This window comes from Pseudoliparis swirei, chromosome 3 (assembly GCF_029220125.1).
Source record: "Pseudoliparis swirei isolate HS2019 ecotype Mariana Trench chromosome 3, NWPU_hadal_v1, whole genome shotgun sequence".
In the NCBI taxonomy this organism is placed as follows: Eukaryota; Metazoa; Chordata; class Actinopteri; order Perciformes; family Liparidae; genus Pseudoliparis; species Pseudoliparis swirei.
Genome location: NC_079390.1, coordinates 14,060,498 through 14,083,173, shown reverse-complemented (window position 1 = coordinate 14,083,173; position 22,676 = coordinate 14,060,498). Strand labels below are relative to the sequence as shown.

At 45.1% G+C, this 22,676-nt stretch overlaps 1 protein-coding gene across 2 annotated transcripts in view; it reads right to left on the bottom strand.

Annotated features, from left to right (window-relative positions):
* med13a (mediator complex subunit 13a) overlaps positions 1-22,676 on the bottom strand; it is a 73,783-nt gene that overhangs the window by 15,230 nt on the left and 35,877 nt on the right. For both annotated transcript variants that reach the window (XM_056443301.1, XM_056443307.1), the window contains 12 exons: positions 22,417-22,562; positions 17,365-17,565; positions 17,069-17,263; positions 16,782-16,944; positions 15,705-15,815; positions 11,815-12,585; positions 9,556-9,772; positions 6,925-6,955; positions 6,478-6,599; positions 6,078-6,168; positions 4,571-4,782; positions 3,928-4,124 (listed from right to left, as the gene is read on the bottom strand). In XM_056443301.1, coding sequence (XP_056299276.1) covers positions 3,928-4,124; positions 4,571-4,782; positions 6,078-6,168; positions 6,478-6,599; positions 6,925-6,955; positions 9,556-9,772; positions 11,815-12,585; positions 15,705-15,815; positions 16,782-16,944; positions 17,069-17,263; positions 17,365-17,565; positions 22,417-22,562 — 2,457 coding nt within the window. The remainder of the gene's footprint in view (positions 1-3,927; positions 4,125-4,570; positions 4,783-6,077; positions 6,169-6,477; positions 6,600-6,924; positions 6,956-9,555; positions 9,773-11,814; positions 12,586-15,704; positions 15,816-16,781; positions 16,945-17,068; positions 17,264-17,364; positions 17,566-22,416; positions 22,563-22,676) is intronic.

Here is a 22,676-nt window from a genome sequence, read left to right as displayed (position 1 = left end):
AAAAAGAAAGAAGGAAAATCTCGTCAAAACCATGCCACAATTAGATGTACCAGAACATCTAATCGTGGCATGGAAATGGAATCACTAGTACACAGAACATACTTGTTTACACAGGTCTTTTTTTTAAAACCCGGACAGCGATGTTCAGTACATTGCTTCAAACAAAACAAAATATCGTTATCCAACTGTCTCACAGCATTTGTGAGGATAGTTTGAGTAATAAGGCAGTCGGGCAAAACAGCATTCTGTCTTGTTTTTGTTGTTTTTTGTGTTAGTGTTTTGAGTCCTGTGCCTGTCTGCCCTGTGTGATTTGTTGCTGTGATTGATTGCTGTTTCCTCCTGTTGTTGTTTGCCCGCCTCTCCTTGTGTCCACCTGTGTCTGTCCCTGTGTCTGTGTCCTCCCACAATCCTCTCCCCTGTTCTGTGTTCGTAAACGTCCCTGTCCAGTGTGGCTTTGTTGTGTTTCTGTGTCTGTTTTCTTTGTTGTTTGTGGTTTTTGTTTTTGGCGTTTGTTTTTTGTTTTTTAACAACTGGTTTTCTGGCTCTCTCGTCCTCGACAACCTGGAACGAAGAAGACACACGAAGCCAGTTCCACTGATGGACCACGGCCTTTTCCAACCAACCCAGTTTCAGGTACAGGAGGAGGAGGGAGTCCCTCCGGGCCCGTGGTCCCCCCTCCGCGCCCCCTCAGTCCGCCCAGTCCCCGATGTTTCGTCACAGGCTCCAGACCCCGAGGTTCCAGTCAGTCCCCCCGTTTCGTGTCTGGGTTCTGGTCCATGAGGTGCATCCCCCAGGCATCTCCACAACATGTGGCCCCCCTGCCGGCCCTTGCCTGTGCCGCCCTCCAGTCCTCCATCCGAGGTTCCAGCTCCCGCCCCCCGTTGTTCACCCTTCCGATGTTTTTCAGTCGGTCACGTCCAGTCCACGTTGTTCGGGTTCCGCCACAGGCTCCACCTGAAGGTTTCCCCGTCGTCAGTGTCCAGTCCCCGCCAGCCCCACCGGCTCAGTTCCAGTCCTGGGTTTTCGGTTCGGTTCAGTCCCTGGTGTTCCCGGGCCCAGCTCCGTGTTCCGTTCCGCCCCCCTCCCTCCGGCCCCCCTCTCCCCCCATCCACAGTTCCGTCCCGTCACAGTTCCCCGTCCCATCCGTCGTTCCCGCCCCCGTTCCTCGTGAACCCTTCCCCCCTGTCCCTGTGGCCTGGTCCTCCCCCCCCCCCCCCCCCCCCCCCCCAGATCCCCAGACCCCCCTCTCCTGAGCCTCTCCCCCTAGCTCCTCCCCTCTCCCCCCCGCCCGCGCTCCTCCCCCTCCCGCCGCCGCGCCTCGGCCTGCCTATCCCCCCCTGCCCCCGGGACGGCGGACCCTCCTCCTCCTCCTCCCTCCCCTCCACCACGGCTGAACCTTATTCCCTGGAGGGGGTACTGTGATGGGGGTCATGATCTGGGTGTGTTTGGTTTTGTGTGTGTTTTGTTTGTTGTGTGTAAGTCTGTCTGTGTGTGTCTGTCCTGGTTGTTTCCCCTGGCCTTGATGTTTCTTTCCTTGATTGCTTGCCCCACCTGTTGTGTCCCGTCTGTGTCTCAATCCTCTCCCCACCTTGCCTCTCACTTGCCCTGTGTATGTAAACATTGTTGGCCATTCCCAGTGTGGCCGTGTGTGTTTGTCTCCTGTTTGTTTCGTGCTGTTCTGGGTTAAAGATTGTTTTTTGTGTTTTTGTTTGGGTCCTCTCTCGTTGCGACAACCTGGACTGCGCATGACACATTCACTACAAAAGCAGAGCAGAGTGCGCTTAGACTGCACACACGATAACACATGAGAAAACCAGAATGCAGGGAGGGAGAGGAAGAGAGGGAGCGAGAGAGAGGGTGAGCACATCATGTCCTTAGCTGTCCCTAAGTGGGGAACAACTCCTGGCACAGACCCATTAGAAGGAAGTCCCAGCACACCGCTCTCCCCCAGCAGCCAGGCCACGCTCCAGCACGACATCACCGGGTCTTTACCAAATACTCTCTGGACATTCGCCAAGCTTAGTTAAGTGCAGACGCCTCTCCCCGTCTGCACAATCAACGCGTCTGGCCTTTCTCACAAGTCAAAACCTTTTCCAATCACGACCACGGCTGAAGACGTAGTAATTAGTAGACGGGGTGGTGTTGTCCTCTTAGAATAGTTTTTGGTAGTGCATTTTATTGCAATGAACTTCAGCCAATTCTAGTGCATTGTGGTGATAATTTCTGCTCATAGTAGCAATATTATATATAGATCACTGCTGAGTCGTTATATTCCTGGCCGGGTATATAAAATACACAAGAATAATATTAGAACAGCTGCATATGGACATGCTGCGTCCAGTTCCACAAATCAGCTAGCCACACAGCCAGCCGTCTCCTGGCTTCTGTCGGTGACCGTGTCTTCACAGAGGCTGGCTCATCGTGGCATTCCGGATCAAGCTGCACTTGACAGGTGGCCAGCAGGACGGGGAGCAGGACCCCCGGTGGGACGAGGAGAGGCGGACTCTGTCTACTATCAACGGTGCTTGGTGGAAATCGTCAATTGTCCAAAGTTGATGGACAATGTTTTCTCAAGGTCAAATGTGTTATGTTAAGATGTTTGTCATATCATGTGCCCAGATAATTGCTTTGTTGCTGTTGTTTGCACTCGTCCCGATACACATTTTAAAAGAGGACCGTTTCTGTTTGGCGTTTGTCCTGCGAATAGAAAATGGTCTACAACTAAATGTTGTTGTGTAACCCTGTGTTGCATAATGTTGATAAATAATCCTTGAATATAGGATAAAAAGAGTAATAAGTAATAAGAGTAAATTCTACTGCCGCGATTACATAAAAAACAGAATCAATAGGAACCAAACTAGGTTTGTTTGAGGATCTTTCCTGATAAAAAGGCTGATAAGAAATCCCTGTGCGCGTTAAAAGTAACAGAGGCACATCCTGTGTGTGGTTAAGAGGAACAGGGACAGATATAACGGAGACTCCAAGCTGCCATGAGCAGTGAGGTGGCAAGGAGCTGCTGTGGGGGCCCATCTCACCACTCCAGTGATAATCCTCATCTTCAAGACGGCATTTTACACTCATTTCCCTGCTCCGCCTGAGGCAGCCATGCATGGGAAATTGAGCAGCTTGCTGAGGGGGTGTCCGGGGAGAGGCCAGAGGGTGTGTGGACAGAAAGGAAGCAGAGTAGGAGTATCTGCTTCTGTGCACACAAAACATAAACCAGCAACAGCCAGCACAACCTTGGCTTTTCTTCTGCCAGTCAAAATTAGAAGGCCTCGGTAACCAGATCATCATGATAAAATGATACGGGATGTTTGAAACGAGCCAGATGGGAATTAAACAGAAACAAGGCGTGTAAACGAGTGTCAGCATTGATACCACTGGAGCCACTTGATGTGCTTCTGTGAAACTGCAATTTGAGGAGATCATTTCACTTGTTGCACGGTACTGCCTATTGTGTTGGTACTCCCTTATTAAAGCAGGATTTCTCCTATTTAGAGAATAACGTGGGCTGCCGTGCTCCATCAAATTGAGTCCCGCCTCCAGTTATTTAGCAGTAATTTGTGGTCATAATCTCAGTCTCACATAGTTTAACCATGTGATGTGCTACTTCAGTCCAATTTAGGAACAAATATTACAGGGAACACAACCAAAAATTACAGATGAACATTTCACATTTATATTAGAGACTCAACGACTGACTATGACAACTTGGCTACAGTCTAGCACATTGACCATACACCGTCCAGGACGGTACACATGCACATGATCGGGATTGTACCACCTCCTCCTTCTCATTTTGAGCCAGTAAAATAAAAATCCAAAAACATCTCAGTGGTATGATAACAGTGACCCCGGAGGACTTCTCTTAAAATGCCAAATGGTCACACATTAAACACCTCATTGAAAAGCAATACGGCATCATACCTGTCCTTGTTGAGGAAGGTCATGACAGGCACGGGGTTGAGCATCTCCCTGCCCATGGTCCAGCTGGGTCGGTAGATGCAATCCTCTGGTATTTTGACTGGCGGGAGACACTGGCTGGGTAATACCTTCAGAGGGGCAAACATGGAGCAGCCAACGAAGGGCTGGCATAGTTCTGGCTTGTACACAAATGAATAGTCCTACAAGACAGAAAGAAAATAAGACTTAGTGAGTATAAAAATGTCTGTCTTGGATTACTGTCCTGTATAACGGTAAACAGGAAAATATGAAGAACAGCATCAGGGGCATTCGCTACCTTATTTCCCCAAAAACAACATCTGTGGTAGCCTCTTCTCAATAACTACAGAACTGGGAGGGGTTAAAAGCGCGTTGCTCGTGGAGCTTCGGCCTGGCAGATGTTTGTCGACAACGTGACCGAACCCTGTATTCCTAGTTTGCAGAGCAGCCTCTTACCATGTGGCCACCAAGCTGCCTCAAAGTGAGCACGGTGGAGAGAACCGGCACCAACTCATTCACTTGGACTCATGGCATCTCCTGGTTTCGGCAGTAAATCCGACCATTGGTTAAGTCAGTTGTTATTTCACACTGCAATAAAACCTGGCCGATTTACAGAGTCGAGACCCACCTGGATCTCACATGGCTTGGGACTGCAGAAGCTCTCCTCCACCTCGATCTTGAAGTGGCCTCCCAGAGATGAGGTGCCGTCCATCGTGGTCAAGCCCGTGTTGTGCTCCATGCTGCCGTACTCCTTGCTGCACATGTTCATGGGCGAGTAGCCCATGATGTGCTGCTCTAGGGAGGGAGGCGTGGGGAACATCTGGTGCAGGTCTGCCGAGCCTGGTGGGAGAAATAAGAGCAAGGACCCATCAAAATATGACATGAATTATAAAGAAGAAGAAGAAAATAAGTGCAGGAAATGTTTAAAAAGTCTATTCCAACACCCAAAGCACACACTGCTAAACATGCTGATAATGAGATACGCAAAGTTAAATTCTGTTTAGAATATATTGGATTATATTATACCCGCAAACAACATTTTGTCATACAAATTAATTCTTAAAATAACAATATGACGTAATGTAAACTGTTTGTTACTACGACTTCATTAGAGGTGCATGCTGATGTGTGTTTTCTTGTTTTGCAACTGCATATGATAAGCAGCTGTTGTTATAGGCAGCTGCCATGTGAATACTAAACAGATTAATAATTATTAGACACAGGCATCTCGCCCACGACTGATGACGTGTTTACAGAATTTGTCACAATTGCCCTGGCATGTTTCTTTGCTATTTTTTTCCCCTTCTTTGTATATTAGCGAGAGTATTTACAGGACCCAGCAGAGCTGTCTATCCAAAGTCAAAAGGTGGGTAGAATCTTTTTTATACTGCTTTCATTTCCAAAAGATAATTCCTACTCGACACTAGAGGGAAACATTTACTGGAAAAGATACGTACATGTCGATGTAAAGATGGCCTGAGACTTTGTTTGGAATAATAAGTCCTCAAACTCACAATCGCAGTTCTAAGAGTGGTAACTGGGCAGAGTCTTGGACTGTACAGCATCTGGTCATCAATCTAAAGCAAAATGGTTGATCTGAAACCAATTTGCCTCACAGTAAAATATAGTGTCCTTAAATTCTCTTTAGCTCTACATTTGCGTCCCTAAGTTCGAACCTACGAACCTGTATTAATAAAAAACACAGAACATTTTGTCAGGTTCAGTTGGGTTCAAGTCAAGAAACAAGGTGGGACATTGAGACACAACAGGTAAAGGGAGACTCTCAGCTGAACACTGATGCACTGTGAACTTAATTACAGCCATATTTTCCACCACTAGGTGGCAAAGCCAAGGATGAGCAGCAATGATGCTTGAGTACTAAAAGCCTTCATTATATTTAGTGGATTAAAAGGATATGATGCAGTTTCACTTAGCTGGAAATGTGAACAGAGGGAATACTACGCCTCGAACATCCAGGTGTGCCATTGTTAAACTTCAAGTAGCTAATGGGTATGATGAATTGGATTCTAGATCAACATTTGAGCTCGATCCATCCTTGTATATTGAGAGGAGACACGGCACGTTCAGGGAAAAGCGAGAGCGACATCAGTAGACACAGATGTAGAGATACATACTAATGCAGGATACAGGGTCCAAAGTGGATGTCTTTGGTTCCTTGCTGCCAAATTTGTCATCCGTTCCATTCACTGGTCGCCTGGAACCAGGCTGTGGACAAAAAATAAGAGTATTTAGCATCGGACCATTTTGGTAACTCAAAGTGTCAGTTAATAACGCTGCTCTAAATTCATCTCCGTTATGTTTCTCACACCTGTGAGGCCTCCAAGCCAGTATCACACATGACAACTTCTTGGAGCAACTGGTAAGTGGGTAGTGAGAAGTGTCAGCTGATGATGGGCAGAGAGAAGACACTGCTCTGGCACATGCACGCCAGAGGACACACACACACATACTGTGCTAGAACACGCTCTCAGTAATGAGATATCCATTGCACGATAAGCAAAGGCCTCGACTAACCGCCAGATCATCCTCGTCCGAATTGAAGAGGTTGTCGAGGTCGTTGATGGACACCACCAAGTCCGTCTCGTGGATCAGGCTGATGGAAGCCATACGGTTGTGAGCGGCCACCCGCTGAGCCTCTGCACAAACAAACACACTGACTGTTTGATGCATTTAAATATGGATGTCCACATGTAGATTTTGGGGGCTTGAGAACTCAATGAAACGGTGGCTTTGAGCTAAGATTGTAGCAGGGCCCAAAGAACAACTGTGTCCCTCATTATTTTGAGCTCAAATTCACCGATATAGTTTAACACTGATCAAGTGTGTTAATCATCCTTTTTTTCAGAATGGATCACAAATGAAAATTTAAAATTCTGTTTGCTGTCTGAATTTTTTTTAAAGTAGACTCTCTGGTAAAATAGTGATTATTGCAGAAAAACCACATTATCCCAGCTTCCTTACCATCCGACGGACCAGCTCCTCCATCTTCACCCTGCGAGGAAACAGAAAGACGGGAAGGTTAGGAGTGATGAACATTTAGCACACATACCCGGACAAGCAGACGGATCCATCACACAGTGAATATGTGATTAAACAACACTCAGAAAGTGCGGTCTAGACAGACGCATTGTTTATCATTGTTTATCATTGTTTACAACAATATGACACCAGTCCCGTGTCGATTAAGCTTTTTCTTGCGCTTAATGAGAAACCAGTTGCTGAGCTCCATTACAGTGTTCAAATGTGGGTGTGAGAAATCCTTTGAGCCCATAACTGTGATTAAGAACTCGACAAACACATCTGACTGGACCTGAGTGATTAATCACTAAACAGAATTACACTAAATGATCAAGCAGCCAACTTAGAGAGCACGTCCCTTTCTCCAATCAAGACAAACATACTCATACAGTAAAATGAATATTAGCCATAATAAAAAGAAGAACAGACAAAAAGGGACAGCTTGCCTCTGCTGTGGCAAATGTGGTTTCCAGTGTGGATCAGAGTGAAATCATGATCCAAGGAATGGCCTCTCAGGCTCCCACCCAGACATCGATATCTGGCCTTCTGTCTGTGTCTGTGTGCGTGTGTGTGTCCGTGTGTGTGTGTTATCTTATGACGGGTTGTGTGAACACTGTGCGCTGAGCAGTTATAGCATGTTATTTCCCAGCCATTGATTTCATTACGCTCCGGCGCTTTTCTCTGAGTAACGCAGGCTTTTTATCCGTCTCCCTTAAAAAGGACCAACCCACAGCAGCGCACAACATCTGCACCAAGGCCACAATCTATAGGTGGTGATGATGCCTTTACCCCTTATCAATAACCTGGCCTTGTATGCAAGTGTGGAGTCTTGTCTATTGCGAAAGCTTGTTTGACTCCGAGGCTGCCTGCATGAAGGCATCCCATCTCCTCCATCTCAATTGCTTCCCTCATTTATCGCCCCCACCACCACCACCAAGCACGCATGTTATACTTCGCAATTCAGCATGCTCTGACATAGGTGAACCACTGTGCAGTGGCATGTGATGATCCTCCATAACACAATGATTATTAACTCTCCAGCCTGAGGATGTTATAGTCTGATCATGCACGGTTCACACCTGTGTCTGTGCTCTACAGTGAGACACAGCAAGTGGTTGAATAGCCTGCTGAGCCAAAAAGGGGCCAAGTGGTCAGGAATAATTCCTGGAATCTTAAAACTTTTACCCTGATGTCCTAAATTCAAGAAAGGAGGAATTGATCTTGGTGCTCCAGGTTCTGCCCAGGCAGGAGGTTAAGTATCTTGCAGTAGCTTCAGTAAAAAAGTTAGAGAAATCCCACACACACACACCTGTTGGATACACACTCTCACACACACATACACCACATAAAGCAGACAGCAGAATGGCTCCGCTGCACAGACAGCTCTTCGGGAACCCATCCACTGAGAGCTGCCTTCACCTTTACATACCAGCAAAGACCAGAGGGGACAGAGAAGAAGGGAAATATTTGAGTGTGCTTTTTAAGCTCAATGGTTCGGCGAGCCAGGTTTTGTTGCCGCGGTTAAACTCCAGGCTGCTTGAAGCTCGCTGCAAACACGCAGCCCAGGAATGAACACACATCGAATCTCCCTTTCAAACGCTGCGGGCGTTACGTGGCTAACAGGTGGTCCTTGTCTGGAGCCAGAGACAACAGCCCCAGAGGCAGAGGACTATGGTGGGAAGGGGAAGAAGAAAGCATAGGGAAAAACATAACTTAATAGAAAATTGGACAGGCAAACTCTTTGGTGTTCCTCTGGGCTCAACTAATAATAGAGGGATATCTTCCTGCGCAGTTCGACTTAGGCAATGAAAGCAGATGAAGGCTGCCATGCTGTTATGTTGAGTGCGGTATCGCAGAGGATGCTGATGGACAATTTTCTACCTCGCCTGCTCACGGATCCTAAAATCAGCCCTCTTCATCAGACTCTCCATGTTGCCTTTCAGCCGGGCTTGCCACTGCTAAGCTGCCACGGCCTTTTTATTTATTTATTTAGCATTAAATCCAACGGGGTATGGCTGCAAACCGGATTTAAAGCAACCAACTTGGGAAAGGCTTTGTGCGTGGCATTTTTAACTAGTTTTCATATCATCTAGTTACAATAAAGACATTGGCAGTGTGTTAAATAGAAAGATGGAAGTTTGTGACAGGAACCACCATCATTGCAAGTGGTAGCAGAGCCATATTAATATCCCACAAGCGACATTGTTAGTTGATTCAGCTCAGCTGAATTGATGCTGAAATATCTTTGAGATCACATTTAAACATTTAAAATATGTGGGTGCATCAAATCCTGAGTGTTCAAATGTTGGTGTGGAGCTGCCTATGTTGTACGAGATTCAGTTAAATGAGTTGTACTCAGGTAATGTTCACCAATACAGAAAGATACCGTAGTGCAGCTTGTTTTTATGAAAATAAGTGTCAAAACCTGCTTGCATGCAGTTGATAATACACATGTAGGAAAAAGTATTTGTTACTCTTGTCCAAGGCAACAATAAGCATGAGGGATCATTTTAACAATTTTAAATTTTGCAAGTCTCTGACGGGTGACACTCTTCAGGCCTCTGCTTGGCTTACCTTGTGTTTCTTGCCAGGCTCCCGCTCCCCGCCTCCCTTATCCTTCTTGTTGGAGAATGTGAAATTGACATCTCCTTCCTCGAAGGCGTAGGGGTCACTCTCCGCTTCGTGATATCCGTCTGTTATGGCAGCCGACAGGTACTGGTTCCTCCTGGCTCGATACATCTGGAGACGTTCTTCAGACACCTTTAGGGGCCATTTCGACGTGGACATCACCCTGGGAAGAAGGAAACAATGAGGTGTGAGGATTCTGCAACAGTGTTGGAGCACCGTCAGAGATTTAGAATTCACAGGTAACGGACACCCGAGCCTTTACAAATGTACACTCAACAGGTTGAATTGCAATAACAGATCATTTGAAATGGAAATGCATCGGTCCCAAAAAATAATCACATTCAGATAACATTTGTTTTTTTTGGTCTGGAAGAAACACACACAGTACCCAACTATTGAAACACACACACATAAAATGACCAGTGAAAAATGTAGCGACTTACTTAACCCTTGTGTTGCCTTCGGGTCATTTTGAACCGATTCAATATTTAACCCTCCTGTCGCCTTCGGGTCAATTTGACCCGATTCAATGTTTAATGTCGGTGTTCTTTCGGAAGTCAACAAACAAACATAAAGTACCTCACACTTAAACTTGGAAAACAATATTAATTCTAATAATTTTCTGGAGATTTTAATAGCTGGGGTCATATTGACCTCAAGGGTAAAATATGTTAGTAAATATAAAGGTAACAGGAGGGTTAAACATTGAATCGGGTCATATTGACCCGAAGGCGACAGGAGGGTGAAACATTGAATCGGGTCAAATTGACCCGAAGGCAACACAAGGGTTAAGAGCCATCAGTGAAAAAGCAAGATAAAATATATTAAAATATTATTGAAATCCATTCCCATGCATGCTGCTCAGGCTGATTGCAGCGACCGGCACTTCTGCCACCAGTGCAGGGTCCCCCCCACTCATCGGTCAGTAGGTTGGAGTTATACAGTACACACACCTTTAAATTACTGTAAATAAAAACAGATTAATAAATTTCTCTACAGTTCTGGATAATAAATAGGCTTGTTGACCTAGGCTTAAATACACAGTAAACAATTATACTTGTTCTAACTCTTTTGATTTGTATAAACATACAATTATATGTTCCATTAAAGAAAAGTTTTCAAAATGTTTGTGGGTACGTCTTGAGAGAGAAAGACAAGTTGTCCATCTCTTATTGTAAGACGTCAGTATTTATGTTTGTGTCTTTATTTTTGTCCTTGTCTGATTGTTTGTATAGTTGGTTGTTATGTATTTTTTATTTGGTCTGGTGTAACTTGTAGAAACTTAAAATAAAATGATTGAAAGACAGACGTCAGTAAAATAATACAAAGAAGAGTTGGGACGACTTAAAAGATGATTATTGGCTGAAAACTGGCTAACGGGAACATTTCCTCAGCTGCTCTGCTTTGGCCTCGTGTTGCCGGCTATCATGTGTCGTGGCTGCTGCCATATTTATCTGCAGGAACAGAAATGGCAGCGGTTGCAAACAACTGACAGCTGTCAGGCAGCAGAACTGGATGCATCATGTTTGCTGTCAGACAATTACATGTCGAGCAGATTCATGTCGACGTGGTGACTGCAGCACTGAGTGCGCATACACTCAGACTGACACGCGTCTCACTTGTTACTCTGACGTTCTTGTATGTTCCTTACACGCAACAGGACAGGGAGGAAGGGGAAAAGGAAGGAAGCTACTGGCTGCTCCCTCTCCTTCACTGCCTCCTATATTTCCCTGCACCTCTGTCCTCTCGTCATGCCTGTCCAGCTCTGATGTGAGGTGATGGTGTGCAGTGGCCAGAGCCAGAGATTAGGCGCCATTCAGCGCTGTGGCTGGGGGGATTACAGCTCACTGGAATAGCCATTCCAAGCTGCTGGCCCCTTGGGATTGAATAAACCCGCCAACAATTCCCACTCTGGCCGCTCCACGGCCTGCTGGTCTCTCTGTCTGCTTTCACACTGGACAAGCCCCCCTTTGCTGTGTCCGTCTGTGATCCTCAACCTTTCTAGCAGCATCTAGTTGGTGCAAGTCTCTCTCCAGTGCCTAACTCAGCTGACAGTATTAATTTGATCTTCAACTGGTATACAAAAGCAGGTTAATGTTCATCTGACCCCATCAATGCACTTACTCTCTCCGAGGTCCAGTGTGTGTGTGTGTGTGGACACAGGGCATCAAAATTGTGATCTAAAAAATGTCAGGTGTCACTCACTCTGTGACCGACAGCGGGTTGTCCTGTGATGCTAAGGGCTCGTCCCTCATCTTGTCCCCTGGCAGCAGTGGTGTGGGCTGCTCGGCTTCTTTCCTGCGGGGTAGGTTGAATAACCGCCATGGTCCGTGGGAGCCGTCCTCCTCCAAGTTGACCGCTGAGCCCACGTAGACAGTGGGCTCCGGGGGATCGGAGTAAGTTGAAGCTCCAGGGTGGCAGTGGGGGTGATGGGAGTGGGAGTGATGGGAGTGGAAGTGCTGATTCAGGCCCTCTGGCCCACCGGGTTCCTCACCACCCCCCTTCACCCCGACCAGGCCGGGCTCCGAGGGCGACTGGTAAAAGTGTTGGCTGTTGGGGGTTGAAGGGTTCTTCATGCCCTCCCCTGACTCCTCGCCACACTCGCAGGGGTGGGGGCTAAGTGGTGGCGGTTGGGGAGAGTTGGCCTGTTCTGACAAACAAGCGCCGACGTCCCCACTGTGGAGCTGGGGGGCTTTTTGGATGCCGGACACATCGGTGGAGCGTATACTGGGGAATCTTCCTCCGTCCTGGCCCCTCATGGCTAACCTTTGGCCAGCTGTTGCCTCGGCCTCTATTGAAGCGTCGTCGCTGGTCAGGCTGCGATGATGGAAGGGTGTCTGGGGTCTTTTCTGCAGCTTGTCACCTTTCTCTGGCTTCTCTCCCCCAGCTTTGTGCTTGGCAAGAGGCTGCGAGGGCTGGCCCGCTGACGGAGTTTGGCCTGGGGTGCTGCCTGTTCGCTGCTTCACTGATTTGTATCTGCAGAGAAGACGACAAACAGGACAAATTGTGAGGCTATGAGGCACCGGTGACACCAGGCAACACAGCAACAGAGATAATATATCAAACCATGAAGATGCCGAATGAGAATGTTTTATTGTCGTGATACGCAGAGATCTTGTGCAGCTTCTGTAAAATCGCCACCTAAACCCTCACATCTGCTTCTAGAAAACAAATAGTAACTCAATCCTCTCACCTGCAAAGTGGCAGCACCACTTATTAATCTCAAATCAATTAGCAAAACAAAAAACGACAACAATTAAGAGGCACGAGTGTGCGACTGCTGTCAGAAGAAAATAAATACCTCATTCTCAGCTCCACTGCCTATTCAGCTTGTTCCAATGAGGCTGCTATGGTGATACATTGGAATACACTAACAAAGATTCACCATTGTCATCAGGATCTGTTAGTTGCCCTGTGGACTACCTCACCTGAGACCACCTGACAGACTGAGCCAGCTGGCTCCCCTTCTCTTACACTACCACCGTCTATCTCCTGGGTCACCATCAGTGTTCCTTTAGCCTTGCGGTCGCGCGGCCTCTGCTCGGCCCGCTGCTGCCGTTGTACATTAGGGTGTTGATGAGGACGCTTTGTCTCTTTGATGGCCAGGGTACTAGCGTGTGCTGACAATTAGATGTCGCGATAAGCAGGCCTCCATCTACAAAACAAAGCTAATGGCCAATAAAACTGGCAACACAGACAGCTTCCCATATCTGTGTGGCCAAAGTGCTGGTTGGCTTCCAACAAATTAGCATGCTCCAGCTGACTGGCCCTCTGCTCTCGTCTACAGCCCAAGCCGGCTCTCCTCTCCCTCAGTGGAACAAATAAATAAAAGCCAAGTGCAACTGATTCCCGAATGGAAGTATGCCCACACTTGCAAGGTATCAACCAATCAAAACAGTTGCAAAAATCTATTTCGATGGTGCTTGTTCATCCGAACTGTTTTAAGCTATTGGATTGCGTACAGTACATGCACCTTTTATGGAAACGCTTAATGGACAAAACTAACTTATTACATATATGTGTATGTATATATATATATTTTTATATATACACACATATATATATATATATATACATTTATATATATATTATAAATATATATATACATAAATATACACGCACGCACACACACACATATATATATATATATACATACAAACATAAATATATATATTAGGGCTGTCAGCGTTAACGCGTTAACGCACTAAAATATTTTAACGCAATTAACGCAACTTTGTTTACTTCCGGTGTTCGTTGAAGTTTTTACACTCCTCTGAGTGTCAAACCGCGGCAGTACGGTTTAACACTGTTTCCGTTTTTAAAACAATTATTTCTCCGCGAAAATAAGGAGCAGAAATCAGTTTAAACTCGTGGATGAATCAGTCGGGTTTCCTCCTGCTCTCCTTCCTCCCGTCTCCCCCTCCGATACACAGAGGAACGGAGGGCGACGTGTCGGGTGACGCGGCGCGGAAAGAACTCGTCACACGAAACCTTCACCGTGATTTGTCAATCCGTTTGTCTGTCAACATTTTGGGGAAAAAACAACCAATGAACACTCAGTAAATCACAAAGGACCTCCCACCACACAGGTGACGCTCATTAGCAGCCTGTCAGTCAGAGAATCAGAGCACACGGCGCGAGGACAACTGTCCTTCATTATATAGAGAGCTGAGATTGTTCTGGAATGTTTGATGTATAACACACGTGGGGATGTGTCATATGCAAACGCCTTTAAAAGGTGAATTTACATTTTTTTGTAAAATGGAGAAAATGAGCCCAGCCTCCAGAGGGTGAACAGGACATATTTGAATGTCAGTCAGTTTACCAAGGCCACTGGTTCTGCTGTTGTTCAATGTTAAAGATGACAGGACCAATGGGGTCTCAAATATACTTCTTTCTTTTTACTAATCTGGATGTTTCACTGAAGAAACAATTTATCATCTGCAATATTAAATACTTCGCTGGCAATTTATAGGTAGGAGCCTCTTTGAAAACACAGCTCTGTGTGAAGTTTTGTCTTTAAAAAGAAGAAGAAAAAAACTTTTAATCGCGATTAATGAATTTCAAAATGTGCGATTAATTAGTTACTTTTTTTAAATCGATTGACAGCCCTAATATATATAGATACCCATATATATAGACATATATACATATATTAACGTTGGGAGCATGATGCAATACGCACGCTCCTTTAGACACCACAGAATCCCTTGAGTGCTCCATCAGAGGTCGTGCTACTCTTTCTCCCTTAAATTATTTCTATCAGTGCAGGAATAAAAAATGTCTGATTTACAGAAACACACAGCCCCGGCAGAGGTTTTAGTCCGGGCAAGGCTGTCAGTTCGACAAAATAGTGATGAATTGAAAGATATGAAGAATATTATGCTTGTCTGTCTAGACGTGGATATAACTTGCAGATATGTTGCTGACTACGAGCCTGTGTGCTGGTGTTTAAAGCTCCATAGTCTCCGTTTAACCTCTTTGAAATGTCTTTTGAGCAATACCTATTATATACACTACCGTTCAAAAGTTTGGGATCACCCAGACAATTTCGTGTCTTCCATGAAAAATCACACTTTTATTTATCAAATGAATATAAAATATAGTCAAGACATTGACAAGGTTAGAAATAATGATTAATATTTGAAGTATTAACTTCAAGCTCAAAGGAAGGCCAGTTGTATAGCTTATATCACCAGCATAACTGTTTTCAGCTGTGCTAACATAATTGCACGGGTTTGCTAATCAGACATTAGTCTTCTAAGGCGATTAGCAAACACAATGTACCATTAGAACACTGGAGTGATAGTTGATGTAAAAGGGCCTCTATACACCTATGGAGATATTTCATGAGAAACCAGACGTTTCCACCTAGAATAGTCATTTACCACATTAACAATGTAGAGAGTGTATTTCTGATTAATTTAATGTTATCTTTATTGAAAAAAAAGTGCTTTTCTTTGAAAAATAAAGTCATTTCTAAGTGATGCCAAACTTTTGAACGGTAGTGTATATTATTATATATATTATCTATAATACCTAGTATGAGCAATACCTGCACATGCTGGACAACATCCACGTGATTAGTGACTGACCTGGAACAGCTGCAGTACGACCTCTGTGAAGGCTCCACAAAATCCCAGACTCCCGCTTTCTCATTCCGTTCTTCCTCACAGGTACCGTTTGTTGCAGCTGAGAACTTTCGCCTGAGGAAAGGAAAAAAACAACTTTCACAACACAATTCTACTCGTGGGTCATTTTGTCTGTGAGTATCGTTAGTCATGTGAACAGACTCTGCCTCTCTTTTCTTATCTATTTTTCAAAACACAAATCACAAAATTATTAGCTATTTGGCTTTGTGCTGAGGCCGACTTCATCGCCCTGCTTGCAGCGATCACATGTAGCTTTCTCTGGTATTTTGGGCTGTTTTTATACTTGCATTATAGAAAACCTTGTCAATGTAGTTTATGCATGACTTATGTGCAGTCAGGTGCAGGAAAATGACACTGAAAAGAAACAGGGTTGTCGGGACCACTAGTCAGTAAAAGACAAAATAATTAAATAGACTAAAATCAGGGAATGTTCAAGTATTTACCAGCTTCCCTCCAGTACGAAACACACACCTCATTCAAAGTTAATTTAGACCTAATTAACCAGGCATGGCATTTGGGCTTGTGTTGAACCTTGAAGTAGTTCAAGTAATTGTGTTAATTTTATTGTTTTAAACTGAAAATGAGACGTCTGACTCTGGAAGAGCACAACCGCGCTGCTCTTTACTCGACTTGTTACACCAATAACTTATGAGTGCTCATTAAAAAAAAATAAAGCACCGCCAGAAGAGGCTGAGATGAAAGAGTCAGCAAATGGTTTTAACATACTGCTTAGGATTTTACAGTTCACCAATTACGTAGGAAGACCGGTGAGTAGAAGTTTATATGGAGGTCGTTGTGGTATCTTCTTTGCATGCTTCATTTCCATAAACCCATAACCCTCCCACTTACTTTTTTCAAACTCTCAAAAAAATTTCACTTTCTGATGTTTTTCCAGACACAGGGGACTCTCAGCCTGTTTAATCTACCGTGGCCTCAATCAATGCACAAAGAAAACCGTTTGGGTTCAACTTTCATTTGTAGCATGGCTGATCAATCCGCGCTACTAAAAAACAGACTTACTTGTTCTGGGCTCGGTTGATATTGCACTCTTGCCAGACGCGCTCCACCACCTGACTGGCTTGCCGGCGTGGAACTTTGCCTCCGTGATGACTTGTTCTGTCCACACTGAACGTATCAGACAATGAAGGCATCTTAACCCACTTCTGGGCCGAGTGGGAGTCCACTGGTGGAGGCAAAGAGCGGGGTAAATGTTTGACAACATTTCTGAATGATGGAACAAACCAAAAGCAACCCTCGCCTATGATAGTCCTATAGGCCTCACATGTACACTGTGTTTACATCACTACCTGTCTGTGCCTCCTCAGGCGATGTGGGAGGGGTGAGGGTCACCAACGACATGGCGGGCTCTCGCTGGGAAGCAGGCACTTGGTGACCACCCGTGTAGATGGCAGAGCAGTGGGAGGACCCCACAGGGGCCACAACGGGGATATCTGACTGGGGCACCAGCACAAGGCAGGCTGGGTACACCATCCGCACACCACCTGCACATGCGAGATGTTCACAGAGCCCAAGCAGTCAAAACCAAAAGCATTTAACAAACAGGTCATCTCACAGAAGATTCAACGAAAATCCAAAAACTGACCTACGAGGACCTCCACAGAGCCAAGAGAGTCATCCTCCCAATCCATGTCCTCTGCTTTGTCCTCCGACACACCATTCTTGGCGCTGGGGCTGATGGGATAAAACTGGTTCCACTCCTCAATTAGCTTCTGGGTGGGCGGGTCTGACATCTTGTAGGACTGGCCAGTCAGCGTCCCATTCAGGCCGAAAGGACTCAGGATCACTATTCAGAAGGAAAGAGCGGAGAGAAGAAGAGAGGAGGGAGAGTCAGCATGAGGACATCTTAAACTCACTCACTCGTCACTGACAACAAGAGATACTTTATTTGTTCAACTCTGTATCCTTTACCTACTGCACCTCCCTTTTCCCGCTTTATATATGTTCTACATTCTTAAAAACACTTCCAACATCTTTTACTCACATTTGGGACCTTTAATCTTATAGTCCTCATTCTGTCTTCTTCCATCTCTTCTTTTGTTTCGTCTTCAACAAAATGAATGTCTACTATTGCACTCTTTCCCTCTTTTCTTACATTTCTTTCTCCTTATCCTCCTACCTTCTTCAAATTCCTTTCTATCATTCGTGCTTACTTATGCCCGTTCCTTACATTCTAGCCTTCAATTCATACCTTCTTACTATGCATATTTAATTCTTATTTTTTACTATTGCAACGATCCAATTAATCACCCCCCCCCCCCCGCCCTCCCCCTCACACACACACACTTTCATCTCCGGCCGAATCAGCAGCGACCTTTCCAGAGCACCGCTGGACCCAGACGGTCCCGTCTGACTCGCCAAATACTTGGAGAGCAATCCAGACGCCAATTATTGGCAAGCGGTGGCCTCTCAAAGCCCATAAACAGAAGCTTATAAAAAAGGGCCACTCCTCGGCAAACACACTTGACTGCACAGACATACTGAGAGCACACAGGGAGCCAATCAGTCTGCCTGTGGAACAGACCTACATCCATCAGACAAAGCAGATAGCACCATAAACTACATACATAATGCATACAGAGGAGCACGGAAACCATATGCATAGATTTCTTAGATGCGTGTGTGCATGTGTGCGTGCGTGCGTGCATGCGTACGTGTATGCACGCACACACACACACACACACACACACACACAATCTGTCTGCTTGTTCTGCATCCATTCTCTGTATCATGCATTAGAATGAGGAGAGGAGGAACAGAACTGGTTCCACTGTACGAACAGACCGACTGGGTGTGTGAGTGAGCATTAGTTAAGGTCGCTCTGTCATTACTAGACTGGATGGCCTTGGTCCCCAGGTATTGATCCTGCAGCTGGACCAAGGGACAGTTTCCACAATGGGAAACTGGCGGGAGTCAACGGGGGGAAGGGGGGGAGCAGCAAAAGTAAAATGAGATGCATTACCTCCTAGATCCTTACAACGCTTAAAGTTGTCGCAAAAAGAACCATATCAGAACTGTATTAATAATTACCAATGACTACCCATTACCACTGCTTCACATTAAAGTGGCTTATTCTATTGTGAAGCAGGCACAGGAAACAATGTATTAATCATTGTTCATCAAATATACATCCACAAAACACAAAGACAAGTAATTTCTGGCATTTCCTTGTCACCAACAAACTTTACTTTGCCCTGCTTTTGAGTGGAAAACTACTTGCAGCATGAAATATGATAACAATTTGAATCGACTGCCTTTAAAACAAGGCAAGTTGTGGACTGCGCTGTAACTGACTGTATCTCTCACAAATGATTTGCTCAGGCAGCATTTGCTGTAGCACCAAACCACACTTTTAACTGGAAATCTAAAAGATACAGATTGAAAACCTGTTAGTGACTGGCAGGTGTAATAAGGTCACCAGGCAGAGGCTGGTACTTACAGTAGAGTTACCATGCTGCATCCTGGATGACCATCAGAATACCGTTTCACCCTAGCCCACAGAACATACTGCCTCAGCAAAAATGAAGTCGCAGAGGGAAGAACAAGAGGTTATGTTGCGGTGCACAACAACATCCAGCGATGATCGTTCATATTACCCTTGATTAAATTCAACCAGACTTTTTTTTCCCCTCCTTACATTTCTGCATTTCTTGCTGTGCGCGCACGCACACGCACTCCTAAAACCTGAGGCCAGTTTAAGAAAGAGAGATCAAATTCAGCACAATTATGGAAATGGTTTATTGTTTCTCCCCCATCACATCCCCACCGCACCCTCCCCTTCATCCCCTCTGGTTCTTTCTCTCTCTGACTGTGAGCCTATCTCTGGCTCCCTGAAGACATGTCAAATGTGCTCAGATCAGTGTAATGGGCTGAGAGTTCATTACATTCACTCTGCGCCCTTTTATGAGGTCACATCCTGGAGCGCTCTGCCGCACAGTAAACCAAGCTTGGCAGAGGTGAGGAGGAGGGTGGGGTGGATGAAGGGGGTTGGAAGTCAGCTCTTCCTCGACGCTTTGCTTGGTTAGCCAGGAGGAGAAGCACTGCGGCGGTGAAAAAACCCACCTGTGTATTGACACTCGCCGTACTCGATGACAAAACACACACACACACACACACTACAGAGACGCAGAGAGAAAGAGAGAGCGGAGGGGGGGGGGGGTCCCTTCAGGGGTGCCTCTGTTATTTACAGCTTGTACCATCAAAATGAGAATTTATTGCATTTTGTAATTTGAATCGTTAATTTTAAAGATTCTTGAGCAATTCTACTGAAGCAATGTTATCTCACATTAGAATATGAGGTGTGTGTGTCTGTGTGGATGAGCATGACATTTTAAAGGGCATTCATTGATCAATAAAATGAGCAATAAGTAACCATCTACTAGTTGGCGGTTGGGGAGCTATCTGATCATCCTAAATGACCAGGAAACCCCATCAGTATCCTTACAGCGAACCATATGGCAAGATCCAATAATCGTTTAATTTATATCCCAGGCACTAGTCTGTAACTAGACGGGACATTATCACCTCCCTTCAGGAGAGCTCTACACAGTTAATGGGTGGGCTATACGGGAATTGCTGTGTAGCAAGGGATCGCTGTTATTACTCTGGAGGGGGTGTTGGGAGAGGGGAGGGCTGAATCGGGTCTATTTACTGAACATGAGCAGGTAAAAGAGGACAACTTTTTAAGGTGCGTTGCTTTATTTGGGAAACAGAAAATTAAGGAATTAGAAGATTTTTATCGTAAAGTCATTATCTAAATAATTAAATGTCCCATGAGGTGCTCCTTTGTCAGTTTTCGAAGGAGCATTTCTATTTTAACCACGTGGGTTTGTTTGCAATGTGTGTATCGTCTCGAGTCTTGTTCAGGCGGCATGTTGTTGTTAAAGGAATACTTCGGCCACAAAGCAACTGGATGCATATCAGTTACCTTGAATTAATAACCTTCAAGAATTCAAGGTGACACGGGGTGAGCAATTGATGTACAGATGGTCCTTTTGTGGGCAAAGTGCTCCTTTAAAGTCAACGACAGGGTCTATTTATGGGACATCTGCTGGAAGCAATATACAGCCAAATAATGCACAAGGGAGAGCTTCGTACCTCTCTCTGTTACACATACAATCAGGGTGAGTGCGTGGTACTTTCCTTTTTATTCTAATTGTGTTGTTTAGAGAGCTACCTATTTCCTTCCCTTCCCACCACAAAGTAAATGTTTATGACATTAACGTTTCTCTGTCTGAGGGGAAATGAAAGCAAACAATGGTTTGGGGATTATATAGTGTTTTGTTTAGGGTGGGGTAATAAATTTAGAGCCAATGATGGAATATCATTAGAGCCACACACTTTTATAGCTACACGTCACCATAATTTCAAGTGACTACACAGGCTTTTTCTTGGCTGCATGCCAATCTGTAATGAAAGACAGCCTGGCAGAATATTGCACCAAACATAGCACACACACAATTTACCAATATAATTAATTAAATAAAACCTACACTTATACACTTGCGCTGAGCATTTAACATTAACAAGGAAATATTTTAAAAGAAAAGCACTTCTGAAAGCATAATTCTCGTATCTACCCGAGTGTATTCCACCTTATCTCCTTGGGCCAACAGGCAGTGTGCTTTGATAAATTACAGCCTGAAGTTATTTGGAGGAAAGGGGGGGGTCCTTGAATCTTGAGGATTAGCTTGTTTTAGAAGATGCCATTTCTCAGATAAATCGCAAGCAGTAATCTGCGCACAAAAATATGTTTAGGTTTTCTTTTTGCAGTTAAATTGGCTTCCTGAAAGTAAACGGATCGGCAGTGCGCCCAGTGGATGTTAGAGCGGTACCTTACAATGTCTGATTAGCATTCAAAAAACTTTTAGCGAGGCAAAGCCAGATAATTTAATTTTATTTGTTTAAGTTTTAAAGTTTTTAAGTTTATACTCAAGACAGCTACTGTGGTGCCAGCATGAACATTCTTCCCATATTCACAGTTTGGGTCTGACTGAGCCGTTCTGCTCATATGTAGCTAACCCTACATTTTAGACACCATTTGCACTTGCACGTGTACAAGCAAGCAAATGATTACAGCCTTTTGTTTTGGAACGAAGAATTCCGAGGAAGCCTTAACGCAAAGAACTAAAGAGAGCACAAGTAAGACATAGCAGTATTTATTCCCCCCACACAAATCCCTCTGTTTATTCATCTGTCACACGCATACTTGGAGGGTAATGTTGTGTCTCGCCAGAACTGTGAGGCGCTCCACTTGAGGGTCAAATCAAAGTGACATTATAGCACACCACTCTGTGTGTTTCTCCAGCCACTGAGCTGCTGATCAGCGTGTCAGGAAACATGTGGGCATGATGTGTACCAGCTACAAGCTTTCTTCTCATGTTTTCATTTTTTTTTATGAGCCAAGGCGCCATAATTACATTGGAGGTTTAAGTTACATTCTGTATTTCTTTCTAACTGGCCCAAAGGGTGGCTGCGTAATTCCCGAAGGATGCAGTGTTTGCTGTTGTCGTGTAACATGTTTGCTTTAATTGTTTTGGCTCCGACAGTGCATCTGGACTTTTCCCCAGTGCATTCTGAGCTGCTCACAAAGTAATGGCAGTGTACAGCGAAAAAAAGGAGGAACAAAGAATCCTACCTTGGAAGGGACTGGACGCTTGCTGAGCCAGAGTGAGATGCTCCTCCGTCAGATGGTACACGGGCTGGTGCTGGTTGATCTCAACACTGGTGCACACGTTGCTCTCCCCGTGCAAGAAGAAGGTGAAGGCGCAGGATAGGTGCTCACTGAGAGGACAAAGAGAGGGAAAAGAGACGAGTCATTTTGGATCACGCCGCTTTAACATGCACCTTTGAAAATAACGACTGTGTGCGATGATTAACTGATGACTCTGACAGAGT